Source organism: Mus caroli, chromosome 7 (genome assembly GCF_900094665.2).
Source record: "Mus caroli chromosome 7, CAROLI_EIJ_v1.1, whole genome shotgun sequence".
In the NCBI taxonomy this organism is placed as follows: Eukaryota; Metazoa; Chordata; class Mammalia; order Rodentia; family Muridae; genus Mus; species Mus caroli.
The window spans coordinates 89,311,968-89,335,884 of NC_034576.1; the positions used below are offsets into that span (position 1 = coordinate 89,311,968).

At 36.3% G+C, this 23,917-nt stretch overlaps 1 protein-coding gene across 1 annotated transcript in view; it reads right to left on the reverse strand.

The window, feature by feature from the left end:
- Folh1b (folate hydrolase 1B) overlaps nt 1-23,917 on the reverse strand; it is a 259,684-nt gene that overhangs the window by 226,908 nt on the left and 8,859 nt on the right. The window contains exons 5-11 of the mRNA XM_029479572.1: nt 19,517-19,642; nt 18,280-18,466; nt 16,140-16,233; nt 8,517-8,615; nt 7,847-7,932; nt 6,126-6,245; nt 3,881-3,963 (exon numbers count right to left, since the gene is read on the reverse strand). Of these exons, the coding sequence (XP_029335432.1) occupies nt 3,881-3,963; nt 6,126-6,245; nt 7,847-7,932; nt 8,517-8,615; nt 16,140-16,233; nt 18,280-18,466; nt 19,517-19,642 (795 nt within the window). The remainder of the gene's footprint in view (nt 1-3,880; nt 3,964-6,125; nt 6,246-7,846; nt 7,933-8,516; nt 8,616-16,139; nt 16,234-18,279; nt 18,467-19,516; nt 19,643-23,917) is intronic.

The following is a 23,917-nucleotide window of genomic DNA, read 5'->3' on the forward strand; positions in this document are numbered from 1 at the left end:
TAGAGATTGCCATACCCAGGGATCCATCCCATAATCAGCCTCCAAACGCTGACACCATTGCATACACTAGCAAGATTTTGCTGAAAGGATCCTGATATAGCTATCTCTTGTGAGACTATGCTGGGGCCTAGCAAACACATAAGTGGGTGCTCACAGTCAGCTATTGGATAGATCATAGGGCCCCCAATGGAGAAGCTAGATAAAGTACCCAAGGAGCTAAAGGGATCTGCAACCCTATAGGTGGATCAATATTATGAATTAACCACTACCCAGGAGCTCTTGACTCTAGCTGCATATGTATCAAAAGATTGCCTAGTTAGCCACCACTGGAAAGAGAGGCCCTTTAGACATGCAAACTTTATATGCCCCAGTACAGGGAAACACCAGGGCCAAAAAGTGGGAGTGGGTGGGTAGGGGGTTGGGGGGGAGGGTATGGGGGACTTTTGGGATAGCACTGGAATTGTAAATCAGGAAAATACTTAATAAAAATAAATAAATTTAAAAAAAAGAAAAAAAAGAACAATTCTCAACTTTATATGGAAAAGCAAAACACCCAGGGTACCTAAAACAATCCTGAGCAATAAAAGAACTTTTGGAGATACCACAATCCTTGACTTCTAGCTGTACTACAGAATAATAGTAAGAAAAAAAAACCACATGGTATTATTATAGAAATAGACAGGTGGACCAATGGAATCAAATTAAAAATCTAGAATAAACCCACATTTCAACAGACTACTTAGTTTTTACAAAGAAGCCAAAACTTTACATTAGAAAAAAGAAAGCATCTTAGCAAATGTTGCTTGTCTAAATGGATGTCTGCATGAAAAAGAATGCACATAGATCCATATAATCAACCTGTACAGAACTCAAGTCCACATGGACCAAAGATTCAGCCTAAAACAAGATACACTAACAGAAACTGGGGAATGGCTTTGCACTCATTGGTACAGGAGACAACTTCCTGAACAGAACACTAATGATGTAGGCACTAAGATTAACCCTTAATAAATGGAACCCCATGAAGTTGAAAAGCTTCTGTAAGGAAAAAAAAATTAACATCATTAGAACAAAATGAGAGCTTACAGATTGTGACAAGATCTTCACCAACCATACATCTGAGAGAGGAATAAGTATCTAAAATATGTAAATAACAGAAGAAGTCAGACACCAAAAAATCATACAATCAAATTAAAAAACTGGACACAGAACTAAACAGAAAATTGTCAACAGAGGAATCTCGAATGTCCAAGAAGCACTTAAAAATATTCACTATTCTTAGTCATTCAGGGAAATGAAATGAAAACCACTTTGAGATTCTTCTTAACATACATCAGAATAGCTAAGGCCAAAACCTCAAGGGGTAGCTCATGGTGGCAAGGGTCTGGAGCAAGAGACACACTCTTCTATCAGTGGTAGGATTACAAACTTATACAACCACTATGGAAAGCAATTTGGCAGTTTCTGAGAAAATTGGAAATAATTCTACCTGTAGACCCAGTTATACCACTCCAGGGCATACACTCAAAAGATGCTCCATTTTCCTATAAGAACACTTGTCCAAAAATGTTCTTAGTAACTTTATTTGTAATATCCATAAACTAGAAATAATCTAGATGTCCTTCCACTAAATAAAAGATAAAGAAAATGTGGTTTATTTACACAATGCAGTACTACTCAGTTATTAAAAACAAGGACACCATGAATTTTTCAGGTAAATGGATAGAACAAAAAATATCACCCTGAGTGAGGTGATAGTTCACCCCAAAGCCATGCATGGTATGTTCTCACTTATAATTAGATATTAGCAATAGTGAGGTAAGCAAGTTACAAAAGGACATGTATGGCATGTACTCACTTTTAAGTGGATATAGGAATAAAGTACAGGATAACCACTCTATAATCAACAGACCCAAACAAGCCAAATAACAAGGAGGGCCAATGAAAGGATGGATGCCTTTTTCTCAGAGGGGGAAATAAAAGAGAAATCTGAGGTAGATAGGAGGGAAGTGGGTGAGAGAGGGAATGGAGAGCAGAGCAGGACAGGGGTCAGGGGACAGATGCAGGAAGAGTGGGGGACTCTAGATTGTGAAAGAGACCAAGGATAGCTAAGCCCTGGGCCTCTATGGGGGAAGCTCTACTTGAGACTCCCAGCAGTGGGGGATATTGATTGTGAACTACTTCCTATAGCCAGACAGGACCAGCAGTGGAGGGATAAAGACAACAACCCATCCACAAAGCCTTCAACTCAAAATATGTCCTACCTATAAGATGTACAGAGACAAAGAACAGATACTGAGCACATGGCCAACCTATGACTGTCCCAAGTTGAAACCCATTGCTTGAGTAATAACCAATCCATGACACTATTAATAATACTACGTTATGCTTGCAGATAGGGGCAGAGCATAACTGTAATGAGAGGCTTCATCCTGCAACCAGTGAAAAAGTCAAACATTAGATGGAGCTCCAGGAGCCTTATTGAAGATTTGGGGGAAGTAATGAAGGAATGTAAAAGGACAGGTACTCCACAGGAAGACCAACAGTCAACTAACCTAGACCCCTTTGGCTCCCAGAGACTGAAACACCAAACAAATAGCAATCATGGATTGTATGGAATTAGGGTCCCTGCATATATATATATACATATATATATATGTGTGTGTGTGTGTGTGTATGTATATATATGTGTGTGTATGTGTGTGTGTGTGTGTGTGTATGTATATATATATGTGTGTGTGTGTGTGTGTGTGTGTGTGTGTGTGTGTGTGTGTATACATCAGATGAAAAGCTTTCTTTTCATGTCAGGGCCCCTCAACATCAGAAGAAGGGGCTCTCCCTGAATCTGTTTCCTGCCTGCATGTGGATCTTATTCCCTTACATGCACCATTTTATCTGGCCTCAGTGGGAGAAGATATACCTAGTCCTAAAGAGAATTTAATGTGCTAGGGTGGTACAGGGGTGGCAATATAGGGTTTATATCAAGAGGGAGCTTCTCCTTCTTAAAGGAGAAGGGAAGGGAATAATAGGAGGAGTTTCTGTGTGAGGGAATAGTGGGAAGAGAGAGGGGACTGATATCAGCATGTAAAGTGAATAATAAATTTAATTTAAAAAAGAAACTGCCAAATTTTTGTTTTTTTGTTTTGTTTTGGCTTTGTATTTTGCTTCCAGTACACTGATTTACTTATTATATTACATTATCTAAAACAAAATTAAATTTCAATAATTGAAATGAGGTGTTTCTAAAATTGGAACAGAAGTGAATTCTTCAAGTGAGACAATTTTGTTGATTTTTAAAAATGTATTATATTCTTACTAATATATTTATGTATTTAGTGCCTGTATGTGTGTAATGTGAACAAGCATGTCATCTCATGTAAGTGGCGGTCAGAGGAGAGAATGTCAGTTCTCTCCTCCTACCATCTAGGTACCAATAACTAGTGAAATCATCAGCTTGGCAGCAAGTGCCTTAACCAGCTGAGTTATATTATTGACCTCTTGTAGATTTTTTTTAACAATAACATAATCCTTTTGCATAAAAAGATGTCTAAGCTGTGCCCCTGGGCCACATGCAGCCAAGTAATATATACGAATGTAGTAATGTAGTCCAACAAAAAATTGTAAACATAGTTAAAATATGATGAGATGATTTTTATTTGGTCACTTATTAAGTAACTTGATGTGTGAGTCTGAAACATGAATTTTGTATATAGAACATTATGTTGTAAGAGTAAAAGGTTGAACACATATCCAAGAAATTTTAGCAAAAATCAAAACATTGTTTCACTGGATTTACTTGTCATTTTTTTAAGCTTCAAAGTAAAGTCCCAACTCTTTTGTCACTTTGGAAAATTTATGTGGAAGAAAATTGTCAACCAACCTCTGCCCACTCAGTAGAACCAAGAAGGCCAAATTCTTCTGCATCCCAGCTTGCAAACAAAATTGTCCTTCTAGGCCTCCATCCTAAAAGACATGGGAATAACACATAAATTCTTGAAAAATACATAGCCCCCAAGATAAGGAGAAGTCTCCAAGATGGGAAATCACAAAATGTTGAAGACTTTTATTGTGAAAAGTAAGACCTGTTGTTCTCACACCCTTAGTCACACAACTTCATTTTGTATGTTTTTAAAATGATACTTGCTAGAATCAAATAGTATAGTTGTATTATAAAAGGAAGAATGTAGACAGTAAAAGTCTCATGAAGTCAGAAAATAATTTCTCTAATTTACAATTTTCCAAGAGCAAGAAAACCCTCTCATCTGCATATGCCTGACACAGAGGGAGAAACCCCTGGTACAGCCAGTGCTGCAGTGGCAGGCAGAAATGTGGGAAACTATTTAGAAACCTCCCAAGTTGTTCTGAAATAGCATGATCATCTGCTTCTGTGATTTTTTTCCCTCCACTATTATGTAAAATCAAATACCAAGGGCTCACTTTTAGGTAGCAGTATCCATTAATAGTGAAAATTTTACACTTTGATAAGTAGGCTCTGAGGTAATTAACAGTGACATTGGAGGTGAAGAAAAATGTGGCTTTAAACTTTGATTCTCACACTTCCTAGATGCTAGTAAGTCTGTGCCATAAAAAAAAAAAAAGAGTACTTTTTTGTTGTTGTTTCTGTTTTTTGTTTTTTTCAAGACAGGGTTTCTCTGTATAGCCCTGGCTGTCCTGGAACTCACTTTGTAGACCAGGCTGGCTTCAAACTCAGGAATCCGCCTGCCTCTGCCTCCCAAGTGCTTGGATTAAAGGTGTGTGCTACCACTGCCCAGCTAAAAACCTACTTTTATGAAGATAAAATCCACTATAGTAGAGTAAGGAGAAGATATGATTTGACTATCAGGATCATTAAATAGAATACTATTTCAGAAGAACTTAGTAAGTGCTATAAGGACCTTGTAACTATCTCAACTATATTTATGAAATATTATAAAGGGGCTGGAGAGATGGCTCAGCAGTTAAGAGCACTGTATGCTCTTCCACAGGTCCTGAATTCAGTTCCCCACACCCACATCTGTAATGAAATATGATGCCCTCTGCTGGTGGGTAAGAAAGCAAAAACTGAGCAGTGGTCGTGTACACCTTTATTCCTAGCTTTTAGGTAGCAGAGTCAGGCTAGTCTCTGAGTTTGAGACCAGCCTGATCTACAGAGTAAGTTCCAGGACATTCAGTGTGGTTACACAGAGAAACCTTTGCACAAAACAAACAAACAAACAAAAACAAGGAAAAGAGAAAGTGTGTGTGTGCGTGTGTGTGTGTGTGTGTGTGTGTGTGTGTGTGTGGAGAGACAGAGAGAGAGAGAGAGAGAGAGAGAATATTTCCTATTTCCCTATAACTATTGAATTCAACAGTTTCTTTTTGTCTAATGTTATGTATCATTTAATTTCCCTATTCACTCGTTCCTTATCATCTCATTCTTTGAGTATATTCCTTACTTTTGACAATGCTGATTTGCATTCATTATTAAAAAAAAAAATTCTTGTTAAATCATGAAACCTTTTGTATAGAGATTAAATACAACCAATTTCATGAACAATGTACACACTTATTTGACAAATTTCATTGTTAAAATGTAAATGGTGCACCTCTGTCTTATTTGGAAAAAAGACACCGTGAGTTTGCAATGTGTCAACCCTAATTTTGAGCTCTGTCACATATTACATAGCTAATATCTATAAAATGGAAACAGAACTCACAAAATATTTCAAAGGTTGCTACAGTATCAAAATAGATGACACATGTGTAAACAATTTCTCAGTATGCAAAGTAAACATTTGCTGTTATTGTTGATTTATAGCTAAGAGCTACAAGATGTCTCTGCTTATAAATGAACTTGAAGTGTCCTATAAATTGAATAATGTAATAAAACTTAAACAAGTATAATTAACCAACATTAATATTTGTACTATTATTGTTACTTTTTCACTGATGGTATTGAGTTGTCATTTGTCTATTTGGTTTTCTATTATGTACTAGGGATCTAGGAAAGTGCTTCTGGCCCACCAGACATATGCTATAGCACTTAGGCACTTCCCAGACCCTGAGATCGTATTTTCACACTCACTTTACAAAAGATTAAGCTGAAGTTCCCAGAAGTTGGTTTTCCCACTCACTGTTTCTCTTACCTTTCTTCTTCAGGGTTCCAAAGCTCCGCACAATTTCATGAACAACAGCTGCTCCACTCTGAGGGTCAATGCCACCAAACACCCAAGCATCTCGGTGACCTCCAAGAATAACATATCTGTCTACAAATCAACAGATCATTGATATCAGACAGAGGAACCTGCAAATGACTCAATAGTTTTCACAACTTTGAGAAAAGGTATTAAGGTTCCTAAGGCTTGTGCCCATTGGTTATTTGCTCAGATTTTACTGTTTGTTTCATCTATCTGCTGAAAGTATGACTCTAATTTAAAAATTAATTTGATGTATTATTGAACCTATACACATATGGGTAACAGAAACATAGAAAATTATCCACCTAGCTCCTCATAGTTCTTTAAACTTGTGGCTACAGTGTGCTCATCATTTTCACAGAGAACGCAGCTCTTCCCTTCTTAGACTTATTCTATAAGCTTCTCAATAACTGTCTGTGACCATTTCTGTCTACTATAGGAAGAAAAAACTGCATGGGTTGAAAGTATAGTGAACAATCTTTTCACATTAGTTTAGGTATTTATCACCCTTAAATGTCAAACTCTTCTTTTAAATCACGATAACCTTGACCTTGATTTAGGAGTGTTTCAACACTCCCCCAATTCCAATGTGTGTCACAGACCCTGTACAAAATAATCATCTAATAATATTCAATATGTCACTTATGTATACACATACACATATATATGTACTCATATATTGCTAAACTATATATACATATATACATATATGTATAAACTAAACTATATATATGTATGAAGAACACATATAGTTTAGTACATATAAATATCACTTTTATAAAACGCTTGGTCTGAAGTAAAAGATTGTTTATTCTTGTTACAGTATTCCACATAACAGCAATTTCCACACTTGGAAGGAAATAATATAAAATTGAGTCCAATTATATGAGAACTTGTCTCAAAAAATAAATAACATATGTTTGTAAGAATATATGTGACTAAATTGAACTATTTATGTTAAAACTAATAATAATCAAGTAAATCATAAGGAAGCAAGAACCAAACCCTAAAGGATCAAAAGATATAATAAAATATGCATAATTCTCCAACTGAGTCTCACAATGTTACACCTAAGGAAGGCACCATGCTCAGCAGTAGATAGACAACAGAAAATTAAATTAGCAGTACATACATTTGGAGATTGTTTTGTCTCATATGGCTATGATCGTGCAATTTTCAACTTTTCTGATCCTTTATTTATCAATGATGTTGTTTTTATTTTTATCAGTTTTGTGCGTGTGTATTTTTACACATATGTACTATTCATCATTCTTTTTTCTCTCTCTTCTTTAAAATTTTCTTTTATTATAATTTTACTTTATTTTATTTTGTTTGTTTGCATGTCTATTTGTTTTATAACAACAGAAAAGTAAAGCATGGAGATGTATGGATAGGAAGGTAGGGAGGATCTGAGAGAACATGAGGGATGGGAAAATGTGTTTAGAACACAGTGTATAAAACAATTTTCATCAATTAACAATCAAACAAATAAAGCAGCTTATCACTCTCGCTTGTCCCCATACTTCCCTGTTTCTGTTCTTTAAACACAAGTGACAAATGATAGACTATAACTGGGATGTCTTACTTTGTTTTTTGATGAGCTTCACTTAGGCAGCAGTGGTTCAAGGCATTTGATTCACCAGTATTTTCAAAACACATACTCCATTTACCTGGTTCCAGAGCTCCTTTGAGGGTGCCAATGACATTATAGATTCTTGTCACTTTACTGTAGGAGTGAATATGCATCTTGACCTTTCTAGTTCAAGTATAAAAAATATGTTATTAGAATACTAGTTAACAGATTTAACACTCACATTTCTTAAATCCTCCATCATTATTTAAAATGATTTATAGTTGTTCCCAAAAGAAAAGTAACCCAATTTTTTTAAATCATTTTTACAGTCCAGTTATTATCCCCTTTCCAATATGTCCTCTGATAGTTCCTCATCCCATTCCTTCTCCCCCATCTCTAAGAGGATGTCCCCATCACCAACCCCACCCCTCCAGACCTCCCCACTCCCTAGGGCCTCAAGTCTTTAGAGGGTTAAGAGTATCTTCTCTCATTGAGGCCAGACCAGGCAATCCTCTATTGTATTGTTAGGTGCCTCCAGACCACCTAGTATGTGCTCCCTGGTCAAGTGGTTCAGTGTCTGAGAGATCTCAAGGCTCCCAGATGTCTCAAATAACACTGACTAATTCTAATGATTCAAATTCATTGTCTTTTTCAATTTCTGTTTTTATTGTTCAATAGTAGCAACTACACTTTATAATTTCCTTCATCTTTGATAACTGTCTTCTTTTAAAGTATTTTGAACAAAATCATTAGAAAAATATCTCAACTGTATTGAAAAGTTTCCAGCAAAGCCAGGTCCCACGTTGTAAGGCACTTTTAATCCTCCCTTCCAGCTACTGTCAGGGGGTGCTGGACCACCCATGTGTCTGTTGGACATGAAAAGAAATTATTACCTATATAAAATTTGATACACCATGTTAAAATGCAAGGTCATTTACTGGTCTAGGTTATCTTCTCATGATAGCTTCTATAAACAAACAGTAGACAGTGTTTTGCATGTAATAACCATTGAACTTTCTTACCACTCCTGCATGGTAGTGTCCACTATCAAATCAACTTTGTAGATGAGTAACATGAGGGCAAGATTGAACAAATAGCAATGGTCAAAGTTATTGTGGTAAGAAGTGCAACTGATATTTAAATTATTTACAAGAATCTAAACTTAGTTACTACTGTATAATGGAAAACCATATTTTAAAACTCTGATTCTCTAGCACATGCACTATAAGAAGAATCTGAAGTCTGTCTGGAGCCTTTCACTTTACTTTCTCCTACTAAAAGATTTCTCTCTCTCTCTCTCTCTCTCTCTCTCTCTCTATATATATATATATATATATATATGTGTGTGTGTGTGTGTGTATGTATATATATATATGTATATATATACACACATATATATATATACATGTATATATATACATATATATATATACAGATATAGATACATGTATGTTTGTGTCTGTAAGGAGAGGAATCTTTTAATATATAGTATTATATTACTATATATACATTAGATATATATGTAGTCATTTTTCATTATCACTAAGTGTTCTCTCACATACCTATTAGGAAGAAACAAATAACAAAGGAACAGATAATTTTATTCCCAGCAGAGGTTCCTAAAATTTCAAATTATCATTTCACACACACACACACAAAACCTAGGCAGATCAAAAATTTTGGGTGAACCAGCTACCATATAGCTCTACCCTTCAAGTATCTATCTTCAACAGATCTGAAAAGCTGATATTTTAAGATTTCTAATGAAAATTTGTATTCACATCTCTGTAACTGCTACTTGAGAATAGACTTTTTAAAAAAATTTTTGATATGAAAATAAAAACAGACCTTCACTAAGCAAATTGGTGAATGTAGTTATAGAAAACTGGAACTTACAGTTGAATAATAATAAATTATTCCTTTTGTTGTTTTTGTTTGTTTGTTTGTTTTTGTTTTTGTTTGTTTTTTTGTTTTGTTTTGTTTGTTTTGTTTTGTTTTGTTTTGTATTGTGTATAGCTCTGGCTGTCCTGGGTTCAACCTAGAAATCCTCCTGCCTCTGCCTCCCAAGTGCTGGGATTAAAGGTGTACACCACGACTGCCCGGCCTAAAAATGATTCCTTAATCCTAATTAATTTTGTTTGCATTCTGCTATAAGGACAAAAGAGTATTAGGGAGCCGCCAAGATCATCTTGTACTTCTTTAAAGATTATTCTTGTCCTGAGATGCAGTTCTAATTACTCGTAGCCTGTAAAAATAAATTTTCTTACTTAAAATGATATAAAGTCCCTGAAATTTGAAATGTAGAGTTGGAAAGCTCCGTCTGTTTTTTTGGGGTTTTTTGTGTGCATTTTTATTATGTTTTTTTTTTCTCACCAGACCATGTGTGCACACTTATTGCATACACTAAACTTTGTAAGGTTCTATGTTCTACAGTTTGCTTGTTTTGTTTGCTTGTTTGTTCATTTGTTTGTTTTTTAGTTTTACACAAGTACTTGTCCATTCCTCATATGCTTGAAGAAGTTTTAATATTTCAGCTCGGTTTATAATCTACTGCACTATGCAATAATAAAATATGACTCTGGGGTATTTCATCTTGTACATGATCAATTAAAACAATGACAGCTGATGCTGGTGAGGATGTGGGTTAAGGTTAACACTCATTCATTGCAGGTGGGAGTAAAAACTTACTTTTATACTTAGACCACACAAGAACCCAGCAAAAAAAGAGAACTTCAGACCAGTTCTGGTTTTCCGAGACAAGGTTTCTCTGTATAGGCCTGGCTGTCCAGGGACTCACTTTGTAGACCAGGCTGGCCTTGAACTCAGAAATCTGCCTGCCTCTGCCTCCCAAGTGCTGGGATTAAAGTCGTGCGCCAACATGCCCGGCTCCACACTGGTGAATTTTAAGCACTATAATCAAAACTATTCAACACTAAACTGAGAAGAAAAATGACTTTAAAATAACAAACAAAGGGCTGGAGAGATGGCTCAGCGGTTAAGAGCACTGACTGTTCTTCCAAAGGTCCTGAGCTGAAATCCCAGCAACCACATGGTGGGTGGCTCACAACCATCTGTACAGCTACAGTGTACTCACATACATAAAATAAGACAACAAAAGGAGATCAAGGGAATACAAATTGCAAAAGAAGTAAAGGTATCACTGTTTGTAGATGACATGATAACATATATAAGCAATCCCCAAATTCTACCAGAGAATTTGTACAGCTGATAAAAAAATTTCAACAAAGTGGCTGGGGACAAAATTTACTCAAATAAATCAGTAGCCTTCCTTTATACAAATGTTAAATGGGACAAAGAAAGAAATTAGGGAAACAACACCCTTCACAATGGTCATAAATAATATAAAATATCTTGGGGTAAGTCGAATCAATAAAGTGAAAGATCTGTATGACAAGAACTTGAAGTCTCTCAAGAAAGAAATCAAAGAAGACATCAGAAAATGGAGAAATCTCCCACTCTCATGGATAGGTAGAATTAACTTAGTAAAAATGGTCATCTTTTTTTGCTTCCAAAAGCAATCTACGAATTCAATGGAATTCCCATCAAAATCCCAACATAATTCTTCAAAGACATAGAAAGAACATTTCTGAAATTCATCTGGAAACACAAAAAATACAGAATAGCAAAAACAATTATTAACAATAAAAGACATTCTTGGGGAATCACCATCCTTTCTCAGGTGTACAGTTTACAAAGAACTGCCAGCAGAACCTGTAAGCTCGTAGAGGTGACAAGAGCTGAGACTTCTAGGGAAGCCAAGGCAGACAGTTTCTAGAGCAGTGTGTGCTCAGAGAACTTCTAACAGGTCATTTAATTCAACTGAGTATTGATCAATTTACGAGTGTCCAGTGTCAAGAAAATACCTGAGCCTTTTTGAGAGAGGGTCTTTCTCTATGGTCCAGGCTAGAACTCTTGCTCCTCCTGAGTGCTGGGGTAGCAAGCATGTACCACCACACCTTGCTCAGGTAATTTAAAAAAAAAAAAAAAACAAAACCAACCAAACAAAAACTATTGCTACACTTGGTCTCCTGCAGTTTCGGCTGGCTTTGATCTCTCTTATGTTGCTAAGAATGACCTTGAACTCGAGATTCACCTTCCCCTACCTTCCAAAAACCAGCAGAATGACTGATATGCACCAACCTAGGCTCAGGTAGCTTCTTGACATTTATAAGCTAATCCAAAAAGGAGAAAGAAAAAGAAATTTTGTTCCCACCGGTAAATCTCAGCCCATAATAGGCTGAAGCAGGGGGATTGCCTTTAGTTTAAGGCTAGCCTGGGGCACACAGTGAACTCCAATTTGGGCTACTGAGTGAAACCTGGTGTTATAAAAACAAAAGAAAGGGAAGGAGCAGGGGAGCAAGCTGGGGAGGGAGGGACAAAAGAAGGAAACTACCTGAGGCCTAGAGGAATTAGAGCAAAAGGCACCAACATTCTCATGCTGATGGTGATGAGGTCACCCATTCCCATCAGGAGGACTGGAGAAGCTCTAATTCTATGAATACTGAGGACTGTGTTGTAAATCCCCTTGCTTCCCACTGGGGAATAATTAATCCTGTTCAAAACCCACAGATCTCTACCTAGAAAAATGTAAAAGGAAGATCTAGAAAGGTGAAACTGTTTCCAAGCCTAACCACATCTGGGAACAAAGCTTTGTAACAACACAAAAATACACAGCAGCTAAAAAGTAACAGGCCAACTTCCGAGGTCCACCTGAAGACCAGTGGGCAAAGCCCTACCTGCTTGCCTGTGGTGGGGAGAATGATAAAGGAGCTGATTGTAGGCAGGAAAATGCAACACACAGTGTGGTCAACAATAAACCAGTCAAAACCAACAAAGAACTACCAAGGATGTGATTGTTAGAAAAAGATTCTGCAAAGTACTACAAATGAATACTAGATGTTTAAAAATAATTGGATTAATAAAAATACTAAAAATATCCCTACTAAAAGTACCAAAAATTTTTGTAAAATGTCATCTCACATTGAGATACAATAACTTTAATTGAATCCACATCAGATCAGACAGCACCACAGACTAGTGAATTTTAAGCACCATAATCAAAACTATTCAACACTAAACTGAGAAGAAAAATGATTTTAAAATAACAAACAAAGGGCTGGAGAGATGGCTCAGCAGTTAAGAACACTGACTGTTCTTCCAAAGGTCCTGAGCTGAAATCCCAGCAACCACATGGTAGCTCACAACCATCTGTACAGCTACAGTGTACTCATATACATAAAATAAATAAATAAATCTTTAAAAAATTAAAAAAATAATGAACAAAGTATCAGTGAACCATGGAACAACACCAAAGGGACTTATATAATAACTATTGTCTTTAAAGAACATGAGAGAGGACAGGATAGAAAAAGAATATTGAAAACTTAGTACTCAAATATAGTAGCATATTCCTGTAATTCCTCACTTTGGAGGCAGAGGCAGGAGGATCCCCATGAGCTGAAGGCTAGCTTCATCTATGTGCCAAGCTCTAGGCTAGCCAGAGCTATAAAGAAACACCTGTCTCAAGGAGGATGGAACAGAAAGAAAGAGAAAAGAAAAAGCAAAACCCAGTGACTCAATTGGATAAATACTATAAATCCACAGGAGAAAGATTAATAGACACTAAGAAACATGAAGAAAATGATGCAGTATGTCAAATCATAGCATAGACAAAAATTTCAGAACCAGCAAAAGAAAAAAAAAAGAGAGAGAGAGAGAGAGAAACACAACCAAGGTTGTTCCTGGCCACGCATGTTCTTCCAGGGAGGCTGAGGCAGGGAAGTCATGAGTTTGGGGCCAGCCTGGTCTATATAGTGAGCTCAGTATGAAAACAAACAAGCAAAGACATAAGGCCCAAGCAAATGAAAACCAGATCCCTCCCTCTGCTCCCTGCCTCCTAGTGCAAGCTTACCTTACTTCACACTCTACTGCTTGCCCTATTAACCATGAGCTAAATCTCTGTTCACCTTGAGTGGCTTCTGTCAAGTGTATTGCCAAAACAATGAAGAAAGTAACTAACTCTCAAAATTGGTATGAAGAAGTCAGGCCACTGCTGTGGTAAATCTGATCACATGACTTACACACACACACACACACACACACACACACACATGCGGAAAGAGACTGGATTTCACAACACTGGGCAGAGCTTGAACATAGGAGAACTCAAAGCAAGCCGTCACAGTGACATATTTCCTCCAACAAGACCATACCTATTCCAACATGGACACACCTCTTAATAGTGCCATTCCTTATGTCCAAGCATTCAAACACATGAGTCTATAGGGACCATACCTATTCAAAGCATGCACACACATACACACACACACACACACACACACACACTGGCTGTCTACCAACAGAAAGTCCAAGAATCTAGTAATTGTTCAGTCACTACAGAGTGACAAAAACTGGATGGTATTGGTACAGAGACAGACAGGTTGCTCAATGGAATAGAATTGAAGACCCAGAAATAAAACCACACACTTATGGACACTTGATCTTTGACAAAGAAGCTGAAAATACGCAATGCAAAAAGAAAGTATCTTCAATAAATTATGCTAGTCTAACTGGAAGTCTGTATGTAGAAAAATAAAAATAGATCCGTATTTGCCACCTTGCACAAAGCTCAAATCCGAGTGGATAAAGGACCTCAACATAAATCCAAATACACTGAATATAATAGAAGAGAAAGTGGGAAAGAGCCTTGAACTCATTACCATGGGGTGAGAGAGGAGATTTCTTAAACAGAGCTCCTACTACAAATCAGCAACCTACAGATTGGGAAAAAAAATTCACTAACCCCACATCCTATAAAGGTCTAATATCTAAAATATATAAAGAACTCAAGAAACTAACCACCAAAAAACAAACAAACCAATCAAAAATTGGGGTATATAACTAAAGAGAGAACTCACATCAGAGGAATCTTGAATGACTAAGAAACAAAGAAAAATACAAAGTCCTTGGTGATCAGGGAAATACAAATCAAAACGGCTCTGAGATTCCACCATACACCAATCAAAACGACTAGGATCAAAAACTCAGGTGACAGCACATGTTGGCAAGGATGTGGAGAAAAAGAAAGAGATCTTCCTTGCTGGAGGTTCTCCAGAAAATTGGAAATATATCTACTGGAAGACCCAGCTACACCACTCTTTGGAATATACCCAAATGATGCCCCAACATTCCAGAGGGGCACATGTTCTACTATGATCATAGTGGCCTTATTTGTGATAGCCAGAAGCTGGAAAGTATCCATATGTCTGACAAAGGAAGAATGGATAAAAAAAAAAAATAATGGTGTTCAATTACACAATGGAATACTACTCTGCTATTAAGAATGAGGACATCATGAGTTTTGCAGGCAAATGGTTAGAACTAGATAATATCATCCTGAGTAAGGTAACTCAGACCCAAAAGGACAGTATGGAAAGTGCTCACTAAGAAGTGTATATTAGCCAAAAATGTATAGGATTCAATCCACAGAACTCATGAAGGTTAACAAGGATAAGAACCCAAGTGAGGATGCTTGGGTCTGTGTTAATTCAGAGATGATGCACCTAACCTTCAAGAGACTGGAGGCCCAAGGGAGTTTAGCGGTCAGGTGGGGTAGGCAGTGGGGGCATCCACATTGAGATAAGGGAGTGGGGAGGAGGGATGGGATGCAAAATAGTAGGAGAGTGGATGGATAAGGGAATAAAATATGGAGTGTAAATAAATAAATAAATAAAAGTGAACATTAGTGGTTCTGACATTGTTATTCTGTGCCTCAAAGAGCAACAAATTTTAAAAGAAAATATTGACGAATAAGAGATACATTGAGAAATCGGTGAAGAAAGCACAGAATATGAAGCCAGAGAAGGTTGAGAAAGTGTCCAAATGTCCAATGCCATTCTGATACAAGATAAAGGAAAAGGGAAGGGAAGAGAAGATAAAGAAATGGCAATGACAGTATGACATTTAATTTAGCAAGTTAATCAAGTAGTCATCAATTAACAGACTTGCCTCTAAGGAGTACTAGGCTCCCAGAACAAATCTGTCTTATCATTCTTGTCACAATCAGCCATTGCCTTCCTGAGAACATGATGGAAGCATGACTGTGTCACAAACAGGGACATGGGTCTTTTGGCATCATACCTCCAGGAGTTGATCAATGTTCATTTTCATGGATGTCACACATTGATTATCCAAATACAAAACAAATTCCAGAATCAGAAGCAGTATTCTTTAAATTTATGAAAACATTTGTACATTGCATCAATGAACTAGAGTATAGTACTAAAATTTGAACATTCTCAAATATGTGAAAATTCTCAAGAATGAGAAATAAATACCAAAAGAAGTATTTTTTTTTCTGTCAAACTTACTCTAAGAGTTTCTGTGCATCATCATATCCAATAGGATGGACAGGAATACTTGGAAGGCCAACAGCCTCTGTCAACTCATGCCTATAAGCATGTTCTGAAGGAAAAAAAAGACATAATTGTCCAGTAAAACAGTATTTTTCAAAGAAAACCAAATATTACTTTTCTGTTAAATGAATGTAGCAATAAAATGTCTCTAAATGTCATTCTGCTAGTCTTATATCAATGCTTCACTCAGACATCATCAGAGAAGCTTATACCTTCAATAGATTCACAATGGGATGATATGCAGAGTGAGAGACCTTGGGACATTCAATCTTTAAAAGAATGTTTAAATTGCTTCCTTCCTTCATGTATCAGGGAACCCTCCCAAAGAGGACACAAAGAGTTTAACAACCAGAGGGGATGAAGCATACCAATGAAACAAGGTTTTTAAATACAACATAAATGAAGCACATATGAACTCACAGACACTGGGGCAACATGCACAGTGTCTGTATAGGTCTATGATAGATGGGTTCTTAGAGCTGAAAGGAGGAGGAGACAAAAGTCTCTATCCCTAACCCAGGAGTTATCTCCAGCAGATAATAAATCACAAAAGAAAAATTAGTTTTCTCCAAGAGAATTTCACTGGGAATACAAAACATTCTTAAGAGCAATTGCAATGTCCGACAGAAAATGATTAACGAAAAATGTACTCAACAATATCCTTGAAGTTTCTACATCTTATAATTCTTTTTAACATCATGGAAGAAACTTGTTTTAAGTGTAGAAATGAAAACTTAGAGTAAATAAAAATTTTATTGCATTTCTTTCCATTTACATGTCCCTTTATGTGTTTATATTGGAAGGTTCTTTTCTTTTTAATATCCTTTGAAATTTTCATGAATGTGTACATATATTTTGATTGTATTAATTCCCACTCCCTCCCTCCAACTCCCCATGAACCTAGTATTAATAACTACTGAGCCCATTTAATACTGCTCCTATGTAGATGAGAGTGGGGTCCTATACTGAATCATGAAAAGTTTACCTGTGGCTGCCCACCACAATGTGACTCTGCTTAACAGTAGAGTAATATAAAGTTATTTTAAATAATTGTCAGTGCTCTGTATTTTAATAATAGGTTTAAGAACAAACCTTCCAAATATAAGCTTTTCAGATATATATGATTTGATAGATCAGAGATGAAAAATCAATATGTAAACATCATAGGTATGTGGTCAAACTCTTATTTGAGCAAAAACTTGCTCTGTTCCAAACTATGCAAACAAAGTGAACACAGATTCTTGTAGACATCATCTGATATTTGAATACAGTCAAAACAATTTAGCTTGTTTGTTAATGCTTGACTAGGCAGTGTTTCATCAAAAGACAAGAATGTGGACTCTGAGGCCACACTGTGACTTTGAACTCCAGTGCTCTACTTAGTGGCGTAGTGAATATGGCCATACTGTTAACACTTAGTCTCATTTTCCCCCAAGACAGAGATCATAACATCTCTTGCCTGTAAGATTCTTAAGGTATTCAGGTGTCATTTAGAAAACATTACTTGGCAATTTTTACTATCATTGCAAAGCAGCAAAGACTTCTATATCATTATTGCACTGTCTAGATTCTGTACCCTAGGTGAACTATTTAATCACTTTTTGAGGCCTTTTGATTTTCTATTCATTCTTAGAAAATTAAAAAATTATCCTCATGAAAAATATATATTCTGAGTACATTTTTTTTCATATAAATGGCCAACCTGGACAAAACTCATCATCAGAAAAAAAGCAGAGTAGAACAGACATGAGTCCACTCATTTTAACCCATATTCAAAGTTGGTATTCACACATGCTGCTGCAAAATTATTTTAAATATATTCTTGGTATGCTCTGTTTCTACCCACATTTGTCATGTATCATATTAACCATTGACTATATAATATTTTAATATTTCAAAAAGTCAGAGTTCCAAGGTTGCAGTCTTAAATTATGAGGTAAGGAACATAATTAAATAATCTTCATAATTTTAAACATTTTTATTTCTAGCATGAAAAACAATAAGAAAATATGTTCTTAGTCATTTTGACAAAGACATTTTTTTTACATCATTTGAAATGGTCAATTGATATGATGGTTGGGATCTGGCCACTTACCATTTGCTGGGTAACCTGGTGTGAGTGGGTCACCTGCACCATTAAGATTTAAGACATTTCCACGTTGGACACCACCTCCAGGGAGGTTCCAGCCATCTGGATAGGACTTCACCCCAGGAACAAAGTAGTCAGCAGGGTCTGAGTACAGAATCATTCCTTTTGCCCCTGCCAGTTGAGCATTTTTAACCTAGAAAACATCATGTTTCTTTTCTCAGTTTAGGTTAGTTGTTACAGACTTAATAATGGCAGATCCCAAAATCATATTACACAAATAGCTAAGTTTCATGTTCTATTTTAAAGACCAGGTACCAGTGAGATTTCAAGGCTGAACACTAATTCACTTTGTAGTCTAGGAAGGGCTTAAACATGTTATATTCCTGTCTCAGAGTCCTAAGTGGCTACAGCTAAGTGCCAGTAGGCATAGATTCTATGTTATGATCTAAAAATTAATGGTTTTGCAGAGTAGCAAATGTTGAACTCTCTCATCACAGTGGGAAAAAGAATTTGCTATCCCCTCTTGTTTTCTAGAAGCAGAATAAGAGTGTAGAATCCCTAAGATAAGTTCCCATTAAATGTATGGCTGAAAATGAGTAAAGACTTCTTGCACTACTTATAATAATGATCCATATTGAATTTAAATAGAAAATCTTTGAAGGTGATATGTAAAACAAAGGTACTAGAAACTAGTAGGAAACCCATTATGAATTTCTTTGTGTTTGTTGGTAGGACACATAATCTTGCAGGTACAGAATACCTGCTGCATCCACTCTGGCAAATACAGACAGAATTTCAACAGCACAACTCAAAAACACTTTCTCTGTTAGTGTGTCTTCTTTATAAAATGGGATGTACATAGATAAGAAAATCATGATCTCAGAAAAATTGTAAAATATATCATATTATAATATTTTAGATTGGTGAGAGATGAACTTTAAAAACATTATCAATTTGTATGAATTGTAAAAAACAGTGGAGTTAATTATAACAAATCCACACATGAATAGCATATGCTCAGATTATACTCATCCACCTATGATCCTATCTCCCTCCATCCTTTCTATTTCTCCCCTACCTTCTAACAAATAGGCCCATCACTCCTACTTATCTGTGAATGTTTTGCTCTTACTTTTTTGAAAGAAGATTTTACTTATAAGGAAACAATGTAGTATTAATCTACTTAACTTAACCCTATGCTCGCCAGCCTGTCAACTATCCTGAAAAGACATCATTTCTTTACCATATTTCCTCTGAACACTTTCCCATATCTGGCAATCACAATCTTCCCAGAACAATTGATCTTCATTTCCCGTTCCAGTTTAAAGAAGTCTTCAGTTCGTGCATAGTTGACATACACAAGATCACCCTGTTGAGATCAGGAATGATTTATTATAAAATGTAGCATATGGAGGTATCTCTGAATGACAGATGTTTGATCTTTAAAGAGGGATAAAGCTAAAACACCAAGAGCACCATGACAGATGAGCCTCAATTAGGGCAGTCAATGGAAAGGTTAACTTAAATTAAAAACGTTATTTGACAGGTTGGGAGACACATGAATTAAATGATAAATTTTCCCTTTACTTTTCTTGAATAAGTAAAGACGTCGAAATACCCCCAAAAGAATTACATAAGTATTCAAGTTGCTACATGTAATCTGAAAAATATCAGTCACCATACACTGAGCAGCATTTGGTGAAAGAAAGTTTTCTTCTCTTTAATGTGCACATTCAAATTGGAGCATAATGAGTCTTCACAAATGTCAGAGACCACAAAGGCCCTGTGATTCAGGAGGACCTGTTTTAATCATTTGTATGGTCACATGCAAGCATCACGGTATTCTTACGTCCCAACACTGTTATTTGTAAAGGGATTTTCCAACATTCTTTTCAACCTTTAATCTAGTCCAAAAGGAATTCTGAAAAGTAACATACACATTCATTTTTTTGCACAAATATCTAAAAAAAATTTTTATCACACCTTTATGAAAGCAAATGCTTGCATTGTAATATCATTTCCAGCAAACTATAAATAGCAATGTTTTAGAAACAATTACATAGGTGTTCATTTACATATGAAGGAATTTAAAAACTATTTGTACATATTTATTACTTAACTACTTCCATTTTAAAAATATGGACAAGGTGTGAAAACATAGCTTAGTGGTGTAACATTTATTCAGTATGTAACAAGCTCTAGGCTCAATAAACACTACCACAAAAAGATTAGCTTTAATCAAAACCACAAACCACCTGACTATATTTTGCTGTACTGTTATAATTTTGTCAATTCCTTTTTTCCTTAAATATTAACTTAGAAACTTTTGCTATGGGCTTGCTCTAAAATGTACTGCCAAGATTCCTCTTCAATGAATGATCTGCTTCAGATGTATGGAAAACTCTTCAAAAGAATGTAAGATCTGAGGATGGAGATAAATACTCTAAAATGTTGTTTTCTTGAGGCAGTGGCAGTTGCATTCAGGAACTCTGAGCCCCCATGGTTAGCAGCAGAAGAATATGCCAGCCAAAATTCCTGAGTAGATGGGTGAAGCCCTGCCTTTTAGGAACTATTGGCAGTTGTTAACTGAAAAAAAAAAAAAGAGGGAGAATCATTCTTTCATCAAAGATTGGTCACGGGTAGGTTTCCTATGCTCCAGGAGATGACCTCACAACTATGCATGTATTGGTACCACTAACTTATCATTTGAAAAAAAAAAGAAGGAAAGAAAAAGAGAGAGACAATAGAGAAAAGAATGGAGAGTGAGATACAGAGGAAGACATATTAAATTGGTCTACTCACACTTCTTAACTTTACCAGTAAGTTCTCACTCAAAAAAATAACAAAAAACAAAAAACAAACAAACAAAAAAAAACAAGAAAAACAAAACAAACAAGCAAATACGTTTAGAATTTTGGGAAATATATCCCCTGTAAAGGTTACAAAATAATAGCTATCTTTTGATAAAACTGCACTCATCATAAAAGAAATTTGTTCTGGAGATGAGATTAGGGAAGATATTGGTTTAAAACCTTGCAAACAAAAGTAGCAAATACATAACGCTCTATGCAAATTGTATTATGAGTTAGAAAACCACTTTGTTTTTAGACAATGGGCTTCTTGTATGATTTACACTGTGTTATTGTTCTGACTGTGAATAAAATGATACCCTTGGCCTAGAATTCTTTCTTTTCCCTTCAAGCTTCTATTTGCCCTCCCTTATCAACATGAAAATTTTGGTGAGAAAATCAGTGATTCTCAGAGAATAGTTCTGGAGAGCTACATCACAAAGGACCTTGTGAGAACCAGAATCTGGGCTTTGTAAACCCTACACTTATGTCACACACTAAGGCCTGAGAAATACTACAGTATTTTTATTTTTTTTATTTATTTATTTTTTGGCTGACTAGACCATCTTTTTTTTTTATTACGTATTTTCCTCAATTACATTTCCAATGCTATCCCAAAAGTCCCCCATACCCCCCCCCCACTTCCTACCCACCCATTTCCACTTGTTGGCCCTGGTGTTCCCCTGTACTGGGGCATATAAAGTTTGCGTGTCCAGTGGGCCTCTCTTTCCAGTGATGGCCGACTAGGCCATCTTTTGATACATATGCAGCTAGAGTCAAGAGCTCCGGGGTACTGATTAGTTCATAATGTTGTTGCACCTACAGGGTTGCAGATCTCTTTAGCTCCTTGGATACTTTCTCTAGCTCCTCCATTGGGGGCCCTGTGATCCATCCAATAGCTGACTGTGAGCATCCACCTCTGTGTTTGCTAGGCCCCGGCCTAGTCTCACAAGAGACAGCTATATCAGGGTCCTTTCAGCAAAATCTTGCTAGTATATGCAATGGTGTCAGAGTTTGGAGGCTAATTATGGGATGGATCCCTGGATATGGCAGTCTCTAGATGGTCCATCCTTTTGTCTCAGCTCCAAACTTTGTCTCTGTAACTCCTTCCATGGGTGATTGTTTCCAATTCTAAGAAGGGCAAAGGGTTGGTCTTCGTTCTTCTTCAGTTTCATGTGTTTTACAAATTGTCTCTTATATCTCTGGTATACTAAGTTTCTGGGCTAATATCCACTTATTAGTGAGTACATGTCATTTGAGTTCTTTTGTGATTGTGTTACCTCACTCAGGATGATGCCCTCCAGGTCCAACCATTTGCCTAGGAATTTCATAAATTCATTTTTTTAAGAGCTGAGTAGTACTCCATTGTGTAAATGTACCACATTTTTTGTATCCATTCCTCTGTTGAGGGGAGTCTGGGTTCTTTCCAGCTTCTACAGTATTTTTAAACACATTGTGGAGTTACAAATTTTAATCATCTAATGCTTGGACCAGTGTTATTCCTTCTACAGAATTCAGATAACATAGACTCAAGAATGAGTAATAGAGACATTTTTGCATCTATACAAGATAAATATATAGTTAAGAAAGAATAAATACTCTACTGGCTTGGTTACAGTTGGCCCAATGTTTATAGCAGTCAACACTAGCCTTCTCTTGGTGTGCATATATCAATCTCATGTAGAATGTGCTCCTTCTTTTGCTGTTCAATGTGAAAGCATTTAAGCATGTTTGAAAGAAAGAAAAATAACTATGTTTAGGATTTCTTTTTAGAGAGGAGAGGAAAAAAGAACATATAAGCCAGTCTGGTCTCATTCTTATGTCCTCTGGAGTTATAAGCCTCAGCCAACATGCCTATATTACTGTAATTTCTTAAGAATGGAATAATCATATAATGACAAATTTAGTGGGTTTCAATGAGTTACTCTATAAAACATCAAACTAATCTGTGTATGACTATACTTTTGTCTTCATAATACACTATAAACCTATTTAGATGTATAATCTGTTTTCACATACAACCTTTTTTACACCACAATACATGGTGCTCCTTGACTGGTGTACATTAAAATAGATCTCTAAGATTTTTGAGGTGTTCCAGTAATTCTAAACTGCATTTCATTGCTGCTAGTGCCTTGTTTTCTGGGCACTGATCTGGCAAACGAATCTTATCTTTGAAATTAAGCTTTGTTAGTATTTGCAATACTATATGCTTCTCTTGATGGAAACATATTACAAATAATGTAGCCAATTTTTGATTGTCTATAGTACCAAAATACATGAAGAAAATTGACAAAATCAATATTTGACATGTTTTGAAATAAAGAGAAATGTAGAGAAAAGCCGGGCGTAGTGGCGCATGCCTTTATTCCCATCACTTGTTGTCCAGGTGAGTAGGGGGTCTGCTTGTCCTCTGAAAACTAGGGAAACTCCATGCTCTGATAGTCCTCACCTTTTCTGTTTTCTCTGCCTCAAGGGTGAGGCAGGGAGCTGAGGCTGGCACTACCCTGGTTTTTGTACTCAAACTGAAGGGCTTGCTGAGGACTCAAGGCTTTCAACCAATTGTTTTCTATTGTATAAAACCCATCTCCACAATGCCACCCAAATAGGTATAGACCAGCACCTTTCCTTTGCCATCTCTTCTAGCAGGAAAGACCTGTCCTCAGTGAAAAAAAAAAGATAAAAAATAAATACTAAAGTTGAAAATAAAATTTGGGACAGCATGGAATAAAAAGAGAGAAAGAAAAAGCAGTCAATGATTTTCCTTTTAGCTAAGATACTTCAATTGGATCAGA